General features: G+C 48.2%; 1 protein-coding gene across 1 annotated transcript in view; it reads left to right on the forward strand.

The window, feature by feature from the left end:
- Window positions 1–256: 256 nt before the first annotated feature.
- LOC105566640 overlaps window positions 257–14201 on the forward strand; it is a 34866-nt gene continuing 20921 nt past the window's right edge. The window contains exons 1-2 of the mRNA XM_012020804.1: window positions 257–1953; window positions 2477–2672. Of these exons, the coding sequence (XP_011876194.1) occupies window positions 257–1953; window positions 2477–2669 (1890 nt within the window). The 3' untranslated portion in view covers window positions 2670–2672. The remainder of the gene's footprint in view (window positions 1954–2476; window positions 2673–14201) is intronic.

Here is a 14201-nt window from a genome sequence, read left to right on the forward strand (position 1 = left end):
AATACTTGGCAAGTATCATGGGCTGCTTCGCATACGCGCGCGTGTTGATCATAGTACGTCGAAGCATAAGCACGTGAGGCGAAAATATTTAAAGCGTGACCACTCTCTTGCTTGCAGATGGAGCATAGAGGCGCGCTGCGCGGGCAGCTGGAGCAGCAGTAGCGTTTCGCTATCGTTGGGGACCTGATCGTCGAGCCCTGTCTCTCGGGCAAGGGGCGATCTCGCGCGGGGGGGACGTGGGGGCCTCGCGACCGCGATGGCCGCGACCGACGGTCAGATCGTCGTCGCGGCAGCACGCTGGGCCGAGGAGGCGACGTACCTGCGTGAGTTCGTCTCCAAGTACCGTCTGCCGGCCGTGATCAAGATCACGAAGGGCCAGTATGGCGGGCTGGGCGTGCCGACGCTACCGGCGCCCAGTTTGCAGAGCACCGCACTGCTGATATCGGCCGGCCGTCGGCGTAAGATCGTGGCGCAGGCGGTGAAGATCAAGGAGGGCCGCCGGGTGGTCGGCGTGGGGCCCAGACTGGCGATACCGGACTCGTACGCGGGCTACTTCGAGATCCTGAGCGAGGAGGGTCGAGCGGTGCGCGGCATCGAGTCGGTGAGCGAGTTATCGCGAAGATGTCCGGACGAGGGTGCTCTAGTGCGCGAGACCGTGCGCGGCATCGCCTGCCGGGTGGACGACGAGTCGGGTATCGTGGTACCGGAGGGCACGAGAACCCTCGCGGCCGGCGAGACGATCGTTACCGCCGGTGAAGTGGCGCTACCCGGCCGCGGTCGGTTTCTGCGCTGCGTGGACTGTCACGGCGACAACGTGCTGCTCGGGATGGATCAACGCGGACGCTTCAGCGCCCTGGCGCGCGAGGACAACATCAGCGGCGTGCACACCGCCAGGGCGCTCCTCAGCAAACGTCTGCCGCTCACCGTGAGACTGGTGCACGGCCAGCCGCCGCGAGGACTCAAGTCGTCGTCGCAGTTTGTGCCCGAGCTGAGGCTGCTGTCGACTTTCGAGGAGGAGCACGTGTTCGCGTTGCCGCTCCAGAGGGAAGGAGCGGCGGTCGCGCTGCCGCTCGCGGCGCCGCTCAAGCTGGTGAAGGCGCGAAACGAGGAGGCGCTCAGGTCGATGCAGGAGTTTACGAGGCTGGTGGAGCGCGCCTCTCGTCTGGTCGCCGACGTGGCTGATCGGGCGCACGTATTGGACGGTCGTCTGGGCGAGAGCAAGCCCTCCAGGCAGACGAGGAGCGGCTCGGGCTTCCTCAGAAGACCATCGACCAACTCGGATCACGCGCCGTTGAGTCACCACAGGAACAGCAGCGCCGGCCATCATCATCATCATCATCACTATCACAGCAACGGGCATCAGCCGTCCTCCGGACACTCGGGCTACCGAGATGAGAACAGGGTACCGCCGTCCTCGTCCGCCTGCACGGAGGAGTACGACGAAATCGATCAGATATACGACTACGTGCGCGGCTTCGCGCCGTTGCCGAAGAGCGTCAGGTCGCCGTACGAGAGTCCTCTCGCCGCGGGCCAGGGGGGTTCGACTCCGCCGTTGACGCCGGTCACGGTGACGATTACGCCCTTGCTGGACGATCGACCGGAACCGCCGCCGATCGAGACGATACCGACCAAGAAGATCCAGGCGGAGAAGCGGACCAGGCGCGCGGTTAAGGAGGCGCCGCAGCCGCGGGTGGAGAAGCCGCCGTTGGCCAAGCTCTACGTGAAGAATAGCGGCACTCAGCGCGGCCGGCCGCTAATGAGGCAGAAGAGCGCGTCCCCGTTGAAGGAAACGCCGCCGGGTTACAAGGGCGGTTCGCCGCTCTTCAACATACGTTACAAGAGCTTGACGAATCTCCAACAGGCCATGGAGCTCGATGGCACGCTGGACTCCAGTCACTCGGGCGGAAGGACGTCGGGAGACTCCGGCGCGGGCGCCAAGCTGCCAGAGAAAAGGTACGCTTTTTTTTTGCTAGGCAATTAGATACTTTAGAAAGATTATTATTAAGCATACGATACTGAGATGCGCGAGATTGTTGGCGCAGGGGATCGTTGAACCTGGCTCGTGACAAAAGATCGATCATCGCTCGAAAGAGTCGTGTGAGATAACGACTGTGACTTTCCGGCAGGATATTCGACACTTGTATTCTAGCCATCCAAACTAATTATTTAAAGACAATTTCGTGAATTATTGCTTTGCTTATTTTTTAAAGACTTTCCGTATTTTTCGTTTCCCATATTTTCTCAATAGTCATTTTTATTCGCAATTGTTAGACGTACTTTTTATTCTTTTACTAGATAAAGAGCATAAGTGATTAAATAACTTTAGCCTCTTAGAGTTCTTAATTATATTATTCTATGTAAATAATTATATTGTTTAAAGAGTACTTTTTGACCGTTTCATTATTTTCTTATAACATTTTTTTAAATATATATGAGTTTTGATTAAATTTTCTCGATGTTCTATGACGAAATCTAGATCGAGACGTTTGAGCAGGCCACGATCGCTGACGAATTTAGTCTGGGAGCTACGAGGTGGAAGTGGTCTCGGTTGCACGAGACCGGAAACTCCGCCGCCCGCCACGACTGCACCGCTGCCACCGACTAAATGTGGGCCACGTCTAGCTGTCACTGTCGTGGCACCGCGACGTGTCGGCACGCTCTACCTCTAACTCGTGAGTATCAAGTTTCCAAATAAATATTTAGCGAGGAGGAAGTGTTTCGTAATGACGAGTGTCCTTTTTTTTTCGTAGTAAGATAAGTACACAACAGAGAAAGCAATTTGTGGGTATAATTTGCGAAATTGAGATTGCGAGTACGCTTTTGCGAAAAACTACATTGCACGACTTAAGATCAATTTCCCTCTTTTGAGAAAAACCGCGGCCAGTTCTGCTCTCTGACGTTCTGAATTGAAACATCGCGTGCGCGGCTGTTTTCTGTATGTCCTTCGCGCACGATCTTCGTTTCCCGTATTTCAGCCAGATGATACGCCGTCGGGCGAGCGGCAAGACTATTTGTCGAACGGACATGCACGTCGCAATTAACTATATTGAGGGAACACCGGTTACGATGTAGTTATAGCGTACTTTGTCCGGGAAGGAGGACTGAATCGTTAAGTTCGCGGGATCGGTCCAGGATAGACAGGACGATCTTTTAACGGGGCATTTTACTGGGCGTTATAAAAGACACGCAGCTCTCCGCTTCCCTATTGCCATAAGTCCTTATTCATTTAATTGCTCCCCCCTCACCGCCCACAGCCTCTGATCATAACGATGTCTGGGAAATGAACCTGTCCACATGGACGATGCAGGAAGTTCCGCGATTACCGCCAATTACAATCCATAGGGAAATCCATTCTTAGACGTAATCGATTCGCACGCGGGATACGAAGAGCCCCGTATGTGTCCGAATCACGTCGGTGTATTCATTACGATTGGCAACGTTGTAATTCTTTGTTTCCACCGCGCTCTTCTTTGCATGCTTTCATTAGAACAGGGCGTCGGGATTATTAACGCAAAAATCACGTTTGCTAAATTAGTACATTACGCATCACGGTTTAACAAACTCCAGAAAATATTACGTGCTCTTTCGAGTATAATTTTCTACCATTCGAATATAATGGAGGACATCGCGGCTTCATTTATTATAGCTCAACGTAACGTAGCAAAGTTCTTATACATTTTGCGAATTGTCGACTCGCGTTATAGTAGATTCTTACGTCACGTGCGGTCATCATCGAGCCAATTAATGCACGGCACCGACAGATATCGCACACGAGCGAGAAGCGAGATTGGTAACATCTGCGGGCGATCATCTCGCTCGTATCTCCGTCCATTAATCCGCCGATGATAATCGACAGCGACAGCGAGAGATTGAAAACGTTTCCTCATCGCGGGTCCGGTTTTGCACGTATGCCGGGCGACGACGAGACGTTCACGGGAGGAAGTCGGGAATCACAAAGCTTCCTGCCGCGCGCATCCGCAATCCAGCGCAGGTACCGGTTAGTATTCCCAAGCCCCCGTGGAAATTAGCGAGGTCCGCGCGGGTTAATCCGTCGTGGCCTAACTTTTCTCTCTCTCTCTCTCTCTCTCTGTCTCTCTCTCGGGTGTCGTTTAGCGGCTAGGTGCTTCGCCTCGCGAGAAGACGGCTCGGCTGGAAGCCGCAAAGAGAGACGGGAGACGGAGAGAAAGAGGAGATAGTTCAACGGTGGACAGCCTCCGGGTATATAACGTCATCCTCGCTCGGTGCAGCGCTATAATAGCCCCGGTTCGCTCCGCGGAGCCGCTCCGTGAGCGGAATTAAACGAGACCAGGTTCAACGGCTGGACAAACCGTGGCTTCCGGTCCCACCGCTCATCCTCCGCCCACCTACTTGATCGCATATTATGAAAATTATGATTGTGCGAACCGCGCGATTTTATCGATTGCCGTAGAAAGCGGGCGGCTTCCGATAACGCAATCGACGACAATCAAGCGTCCGGCTAAGCTGATCGCTTGTAATCTAGCGGCGATCTCACGTGGCTCGCAGGTGGATCGGCGATACCGACTTTTTTAGTAATTATTTAAAGCGCCTCATATCTCAATATTTTTACATTTCGGTATCTTAATAAGTTTTAGGAAAAAGTTCTGTAAATTACTGAAATCCGGTTTCGCCGCCGCGCGTCCACGCTAATCATAATTTAGCCGATTCTCTGCCCCTTTCCACCTCGTAACTGTGAGCATAACTTAGGCGGGGAAGAAGGATTCAGTTATCCACGATTAGTACCAGATGCGAAAGCTGAACGAAACTGGACGGCGAAACCGGACTGCGAATGTAAAGAAAGTCATACGTGGGAACCGCGCGACAGTTCCGCAACGTTGGAGCGTCGGAGTGTTCGGCTCTTAGGTTCGTTCGCGTCTCTCACGGGAAATTTAAGTAGGATTCGGCTCTCCCGCGAAGCAGATTTGCGGTGATATTAGTTTCGGGCACCGCTTTTTCGCGACGCGACGACCGCTGTTGCATTCTAAATTACCTGGCCGTGTCCGATTGTCACTTGCGGCTACCCGCAGCACCGTCGCCGCGCCGTTTTCACGTACATTTTAATGCCCGGCCGTGCTAAACGTCGCGCTGCGAAATTACCGGGTGTCTCTCCCCCAAGAAACGAGGATGCCCGTCGTAACCGTCGCTCGGCCGCTAATTAATTAACGCAGATCGAAAACACGCCGTTCTCTCCCTGCGCGAGCGGCCGACGATGGTACAGGTAGGCTCCCCCGTGGTTCAGGATAAACGGCACACGTTTACGGTTACCTACGTTAAATCGCGTCGCGCGGGAAGGAGGAGTCGTCGCTGATAATTAGAAAGTAATCGCGCCGTGGCTTTTCGCGTGCCTCCGCGCTCGTCCGGACGGTCCCGCCGGAGAGAGACTATTATCTCGCAAATTGCCGGGTGCGTTACACCATCCCGCGCCCCTGCGCCTCGCCCGTGCCCTCGCGACGACGTTGATTAATATCGACAAATTCCTCCACGCATTCGTATGATTATGCTCGCGGCGATATTCCGCGGCTATGTCAGTTAACGCCCTGGCGCGCGACGACGCGCCGAACGTGGTATTACGGCGGAGTAAAGATTGCGGCGGCGTCGCGCTTATCACAGGCGCGGCGTTTGATAATATTAAATATTTAATGCCGATACAATATTCATCCGGCGCCCGCGTTTCCCGCTCCCGTTGGCCTGGGCTTCTGGCACTCGCGCAAGAACACACCGCAGCCCGGCCGCGCTGTGATCATCTTCGAAATTGCCGGGCATCCTCGCTTCGTGCCGAGACGCGGGTCGAGTGTGCTCGCTTGTTAGGCCGCTTCGAGAGGCACGATCGCCTTGATGCTCTTCAACAAAGACGTCGCGGTATGAGCCCGACGTTCCTCGCTTCGCAGTGTGACGCTTAAGAAACGTAGAGAGAAAGAAGAAATTGTAATTTCAACTTATTAATATTATGTAGACTGTAGAGGAACGCGTGCTTAGCGTGTTCACTTGGAGGTTTTCCTTCTCTTCTGACCAAAACCATGCATATTTATCGTATCCCCCGGTTACATTGCATGCAAATTACAGACGACGTTCGGCTTCGCGACCCGGCTCTTCGTTATTCCGTCCCATTGTCTGCCTACATCCTCTCTTCCCGGATAAATGCCGTCCCGACGTGGTTCACGTGCGTCGCGCTCGTAGGCCCCGTCCTGAGTCATCCGATGAATATTTTTTCACCCATTTACCGTCTAAAAACCATCTACGCGCACTCAAGATGGTCGCGCGTTGAGAGGAGACGAGACGGGACAACGGCGGAATAAAGGAGAGCCCGAAAAAGAACGTTAGAAGGAGGCTGCGTCGTCAGCCGCTTCATCTTGAAAGCTCTCACCTGAAACTCACGCCCACGCGAGACGATACATGAATGGTTGTTATACGGGGATATGTCGTGTATCCCCCATTGTGTTTTTATATCCTTGTATAAATTCGTCAGCTAATTCTCCGACGAGAGTCGCTTTCTTTCCTTTTAACAACAGTTTTCGAATTTACACCCTCAGAAAGGATTTCTCTTACCGAGACGAAAAAATATTCTTGACGCATTTATATTTCTCATAACCTCATTTAGTATAAAAATATAAGACAATATGAAAATAAAATCAATAATTCTTATTCTCCTCTGTCGAATTAAAAAAGATTGATTTAAAATAAATTTTCGTTTAAAATAAATTTTCTCTCCGTCTTGACTCCACGGTATTCGTCAAAAGACGATGCATACTATCATTTTATTCTAGATTTTAGAATTTTTCATTTAAGATTAAAATATTCCTTTCTCTATAATAAATATGATTGGCGTTATATCGATCCTATTTTATGATACATTCAAGTGTAATACCATTGGATCCGGAAAATTTTTCTGTGGGTGTACATTTTGCAAATATGTAATTGAAATATCACAAGGAGCGGATAGCGCGACGTAATCATTTGACTCGAGGTCGATTTTATGTACAAGTTTCGCTCAAGTGCACATAGAGGTGCGAGTCTCTCTAACAAGAGTAATTTTCCCGTTTCGCGAAAGGCAAGACTAGTTTATGAGCTGAGGTCAAAACTCCTCGCCTCAAGGATGCGTGCATCGAAAGTATTAATTGATCGTGAACGTAGTTGTTAATGGGGCCTGGTATCTCCGGTCGTGAGAAAGAAACGAGATGGCGGGTCGATAAATAAGATTAATACTTGCTGCCGCTTTCGCATTTACAAGTTTCTCCTAAACCGTGGAATATTACAATAATTTCTGACTATTTTTTTTATGAAAAGCTCGCGAGATACGGTTGGACGCGGTAAAACTTTCACGTTCTCGCGCCACGCATCCTTATATAAACGAAGTTGTTTCCCTTATTTATTTTATGAATAATAAAACCGAAGAATGCGATGGTCACCTAAACTCGGTACTTGATCGCACTTGCATTTAAGGCGTAATGAATTTCGGGACTTACGTCGCAGTTAAGTATAACGAATGCGAAAGTTTCGAGAGACCCGTAATAAAGAATGACGTTGTAGAAAGCAATAACAGGCGCGCTCTTTAAATTGGCGAGTTTACTACGAGCAGGGTGACAAACCGCGGAACACGCTCGCCTACGACAAAAGGTTCGGGATTACGTAAGTGCACGTCAGCACTTTGTTCCTTCCATCGGCGATTTTCTTCGCGAAAGCGAAGCAAATCGATGGCATTGCCGGCGTGCCCCCTCGCCCACGTGTTCCCGCGTGCGTACGTCGACGGGCAAAGGCGCGTTTCGAAAGGGCATACTCGCGTCCGCGCGTGTAATTTGTAATTGGTTTACAGTGGTAGTCGGGTGGCAATAGAATCGCGGAAAAATAGAGAAGGAAGGAGAGATACCGTCGTGTTATTGCGCCAACACTGGCCGGCACTTTTGGGAGATGTTAAAAGACAATATCGGTCGTACACTTTCTTAAAATTTATCCTGACAATCATGTAATCGTGGGGCAACACGGCATTTCGAAGAACTGAGAATTTTTTGAAATTTCACCATACATTTTACTCCCATATATGATACGAGTGACACTTGGTCTATTGCAAACACATTTCAATGAAAGAGAATAGGTGAAAATCGCAAAAAGAAAGAAATGTTAAAAAATACCGGTTAAAATTTTTGTGTTAAATGATTAATACATTCATGTGTTAATTTAACATATTGCTCTTGTGTTAAGTACCTCAAATGTAAAATTATTCAAACAACTGAAAAGAAATGTTAAAACAACACAGTGTGTACTTATTTTTTAATCTTACACAATACATATGTTCTATATTATTAGTAACCAGTTTTATCTGTTAAAATTTAGAGAATGAAATGTTGATTTTATTCTGTAAATTCTGTAAGTTCATTTTGCCATTAAAAATATGTTAATTTTACAGAAAGTTTATTTCAAATTATTTTGAGATTTGCATTTATTTTGTGTTAAAATATTAACAGAGTATTAGTGTGATCATTTAACATATCCATATTATGTTAAATTAACATAAAAATTTATGTGGACCGTTTGGCACGTATGATATCTATTGAATTTAACACAAATGTTTCAACTGTGTACATGATTTCCAGGGTAAATTTTGAGAGAAAATTTTCTCTATGCAGTATACAATAATCAGTAATATTAAACAATAGACCAAACAGACTTCTCCTCGGTATGTAAGATTGTGATGACGTGCACACGCGCTCATTGGTCAGCGTAGAAAAAAGTTGCAAGTAGAAACATCGCTATCTGGTCAGCCCGACTCGCGTGGACTATTCTTCCCTGTTGGTGCAGGTTCAACACGTGTCTCCTGGTACTCTTTAATATGACTGCCACAGTTATAATCGGATGTGATTTACGCGATTACTAATGAATTGGTATATCGCGATATAAATGCGCAATGGTTATTATTACATATCGTATCGCTTTAAAATAATTGAAAGAATGAATTGCTTTAAGTAAGCGCAATTACACGCGAATGTTAATTCATATAGATTAGCTTCGATTAAGTCGGTCTAATTTATATCATAGACAGGTATTAACGTTCTCGTCGGCTCTTTCGCTTGGGAACTTTTCGCTCGCCGCGTGTGCACACATGCTTATTTTATTTCCTTTACTCTCGAACGGGATCCGCGGCCCTCGAGTGAAACAAACTTTTTTTCCCCCCCCTTTCCACCCTTGCTCTTTCCCTGCGATCGGAGAAACTCAGCTAGGTAGCCGAGTGTCCACGATAGCATATCTACGCGTCTATGTAAAATCACGTGGATGAGCCCACCGGCTTACCTCACATAGTAATGTATCGCAAGGAGCGTAGTGGTAGTATTTAGCTTTGTGCGCATACACACGCGCGCCATATACACCCGTGCGCGTATACACGTCCGCGAGTGTGTTCGCACGTGTGTGCATAGAAGCGCGTTTGTGCGTGGGCGGAGACCAGTAGCCGGCTCGCCGCACGGCCGGTTGATCGGCCTGTTGGACCGTGACGTGCCAACCACTACCACTTTATTATTACTACTGCACTCCCGCTAGTAGTGCTTTGCGTTAGACTCGCCGTGCACTCTCCCCGAGAGATCCACGAGAGGAGGACCTCTCGTCTTACCGTGCGGGCGACTCACCGTGAGTAGCGTACCGCGTCCAGATAACACAAATACGCGCGGTGCGCTCGTGTGCGCTTACGTTCGCGCGCGCTCGCGCGCGCGTCGCTCCGCGAACGCGCGCAAGATTGCCCAGGGTTTATTACACTTGCACCGATGAAATTGTGCATGCGCCGTTCGTTACGCATCTACCTCTACCCAAGTACCATTGGCCGGCCGGCAGGAAAGTGCTCGACATGCTACCGGAGAAACTGGCGCAGACGGAGCGGAAAGCACGACGTAGGGGAACTCATTGAATAGCGTTGCAAATGTCCGTAAAAAATAGGTTTTTACTTTGAAACGAGAGTTTCAGTATTTCTAAGTACAACTCGTGGCAGTCACGAGATGCGCAACAGCATAGGTTCCCCTTAACATTTTCTATGTAAGATCAAAACAATCGTCTATATATGTGTACAAAGGAACAAATTGTCTATGTACAGGCATAAAATTGCATCGGCATTAAAGCCAGATTTACTTAATTATCTCGCGATTTTACAGATTCCCTCATCGATCACTCTACAAATACGGCAAAATATTATATTGATTTTAACGTAGTTGAAAGCAGCAAGGCTTGATCGAAGTAAAGTTGAGAAATTGAAATGGATTTACAGAACGATATTTACACCGGTTGAAATATATACTTGAGAGCAGGCCCTCAATAAAATTCTGCTGCGAGAATTAATCGGGTATTAAAATATGACACGAACGTCGTCATATAATATCGTGGCAAATTAATTCTGAAGTATTGATGCTTCGTTACGCCTGGACGAGTAAATCTATTTGGTGCCACCCCACGAAGGTCGAGTCGAACTAAATTCTCCTGTCCGGTGTCAATTGCAGCCCGGACCGGTCTCACCAACACGCGCGCGCTGATCTGCTCGCAGATCGCTCGACGAAAGTCCGTTGGCATTTTCCGCTTGCGAGTCGCGGCCGACGGCTGTCGTGCTCGTCCGGCGCGCGCGCGCGCGCGCGCGAGTTCGCGTGTACAAATTCCCAGTCGTTTTATTACTCGCATCGTGGAAAACGTGCATGTGCGTTCCGTTAGGCGTCTACCTTGTAAACCACCAGCGGTCGGACAGACCGGGCCTTAGCCGAGTTGACCGTGCGAGAGAGGCCCGCATAGCCGTCCGACTGAAATTATTTGCAGTGCGCGGCGAGGCTGGTACTAATTTATAATACTGCAAACGAGACTTGATAGAATCCATTTGCTCGGAGTAACGCACGGGGCCGCATGTACGTCGCGCGCGGGACGCAGCGCGGGTTGAAACGAAACGAGGACGTGCGGCAAAATATCGCTTTGACGCGATATAACGCGGGGAGGCCTCGATACCAAACTGGTATCTCGGCACGGTGTGCCGCGCATCTGCGCGCGAGCCCTGTAAAATTATTTCGTAGACGAGCGCGGTATTAATAACACGAAATTACGCGAGCAAACAAAACGGCGAGCGTGACCATCGCTCATTAAATCGCGCTCGCGTATATACATATGAAGACTTGACATGAAAGTGGACTCTCCGCAAGTGGCAAGAAGAAAAATCCCGGGGGGAGGGGGGGGGGGGATGAGGTAAATAGTGGTTACTTATCACGCGGAATTCGCGGAGAAAGGTATTTTCTCCGAGTATTATACACAGGAAAAAACGAATGTTCTTCTTTTGAAAGTATGCTTAGTTTCAACGTGAAAATCTTGAAACGAGATTACATCGCGTTAAAGGGAGAAAAGCTTACTTGAATGAAGCAATTTTATATGAACATGGTAATCTCTTTAGGTTGCCAGTAATAAATAACAATGAATAAGGTCCAGTTTCACAAACGTCGGTTAACTGTTAACCAGAGTTCAGTCGACTTCCTATCTTTCTCTATCTTGTTATCCAAGAAGAGACGGAGGATCAATCAACCATGGGTTAGCGGTAAAACGACGTTTGTGAAACTGGCCCTTAGTTTAGTCGACCTTAACTGGCACGTGTTTAATAAAATAAAATGAAAAGATATACAGTGCGACGTCTCGACCAAGGATTTAGGTCCTTCTCAAGCACATTCTAAAAGGAACAAACCGATAATCGGGATTACAGGCTTATCGTTTAACTGCATACTACATTGGTCAGATTAATTTTAAGGTAATTGACTGGTCTAGGATTTATTTTCAATTTGTTATATTATGTATCCGCTGTGACAAACCATATCTCTTGTTGTACTCATTATTTGTGATCTTGTTTCATTTTACATATTATTATTGTACACATTTTGATTGTCTATTAATTTAATTTGTATCTTCGATAAGCCTGTAATCCTGTAATTATTTTATGAAACACGTGCCAGGTCGACTAAACTGGTTCATTGTAAATTTATAAAATTGAATCGAGAAAAATATATGCTTGTTATTTAAGAATAATTTTCTTGAATGGAAAGGAAACAATATTGGATAGAGAATAATATTTTCAAATCAAAGATTATAATAATTAAGATAATTTTATTGTCAAAATAATTGTATGCAGTCTTGAAGTGACAATTATAGTATTTAATTAATGAAAATGCAGTAATACTAGACAATGGGCAAATGTCTAAGCAAACTACACATATTTTTACCAGGAAAAGTGTTTCAGCACTGACAAATAAAAGTCCATCGAGTTCTTGTCCATTTTCTATGCAGTATTGTTCGAACTAATGAGAATGCAGTAATACCAGTGTCTAGAAAAACTGGATGCATTTCTACCAGGGAATGATAGTATTTAAATAAGACTGTAATATTATTGGAATGTAAGATTATATACAAAACAATGAATGCGTTGATTTGAGTATATACGAGTTGATTCGGCACTTGTTTCTTTTCTGTGTACGCTTTACGAAAGACAATCGTTTTATTTGCGCGCTGAAAACGAGACGGTGTACAACGCCCGTAGTCTCTTGTCGGTATTACTGCTCCCGGCGGATAATAAAAATTTCAAGCCGCGCGGCGATATTCGATGGAGAAGATCCAAAGTCTTCGTGCGCGCGGCATAGCTTACATATTTCAAGCGGGATTTTTCCCGCTCTTGTCGTTGCGTAATCGGCCGTGGCGCGGCATGCATCTGGATCCAGCGGTCGTCCCGATCGAACATCGATGCGGAACGAGCCCCGGACTCTCTCGCGATGCCCACGTTCTCTCTCCGCGCTGCTCATGCAGTAATACTCTCTCGCGGCGCGATCGGACATGCACAACGGACGCACAACGTTCGCCCCGCTTTACGATCTAATCTCTTCTTCTACTCTCACCTTCGATCGGCGCGATCGCGTTTGCTCGTTTACGGGACCGGGAGAAGGCAATTCGCCCCGTGGTCTTTCGATACACCTTCGCGAACGAGCGAGCGAGCGCTGGTGATCTCCGTCGACCGGTTTTTCGTCGAGGATGCGGCCGCGTATAAAATCGCGCGAGCCGAGAAGAGGAGGCAGGCGGGCGGCTGCCACCGATCCAGAAGCAGCTGCAACCGGACGGAGCGTACAACGGCCGCTTCCTCTCGTCTTCGCCGTACGATAGGCCTGCGTACGCTACGAATCGGCCGACTTGGTGTTTTACGACCGTCCGTGAAATCGGACCGCGCGGTGTTTGCGATGCGATTGCACCGGCCTGTAACTCGCGGCCAGTCGTTGCGCGTTTTTCCGGGACGTCGTAGACGAGCGAAAAGTTTCACGTTTTTCGCGCCCGCTGATTAGCGAAATCCGTCGCGGAAATATCAACGTAACTTACCGCGATTCGTCGCTGGTGGAGTCGCTAGATGTAAACTCCATCTCTAAATTATTTTCTAATTATTGTATAATAGTCATTTGACTATAACAGCGTAATTGTGCGATTTTAAAGACGATTGTCTACTCTACAGTTTTTGGGGTGAAAGTAGAGCGATGGAGTAAATATTGCACTCCGCGGCCGGTTCCATTTTCACTCGAAAACTTTAGAGCGTAGAGGTAACAGAAAAGTCCAGAGATCTTTTCGCGCGCCAATGAGTCTTTCAAAGAGCAGAGTGTTCGATTGTTGAACGAGCTGACAAAAATAGAAAGTTACACCGCATGGAACTGGCATATCGAGAAACGTTTAAAGAGCGTAATCTTATTGCTGATGTAATCGCGATCAGGGTAACTGATAGAAGAACCGATGAGCCACTTCTTACATTTATAATACGACTAATGTGTACTTAAGTCCCGATGAAACATTATGACTTCATAACGTTTCTTGTTACGCGGCGCGGAAATACGCCGTATGGCATCGCGTATTCCGCTGGATCATGCATCGACATTCCTGCCGCGTGTTTCGTTCGCTGCCGATAAATCAACCCGGCCGTACAGATCCAGATTTTACGACTTTTTGCGAAAAGCACGGTCGGTAGCGGCACTTGCGCCGTTCGGCGCAGCTGCGGAACGGTTTTTCCCCGCGGAAGGGTATCACGTCATTTCGTGCCCTCGTAAAGAGCGGCTCGGATGACGCGTGCGCATAGATCCACGTCGCGATTAATATCGCAGGAAGTTACAAAATGACTAATCGTTTCGTACAAACGATCGAACTGTCACGACCGTGGCCGCAAT

This window comes from Vollenhovia emeryi, unplaced genomic scaffold (assembly GCF_000949405.1).
Source record: "Vollenhovia emeryi isolate VEMERY1.0 unplaced genomic scaffold, V.emery_V1.0 DF939143.1, whole genome shotgun sequence".
Classification (NCBI taxonomy): Eukaryota; Metazoa; Arthropoda; class Insecta; order Hymenoptera; family Formicidae; genus Vollenhovia; species Vollenhovia emeryi.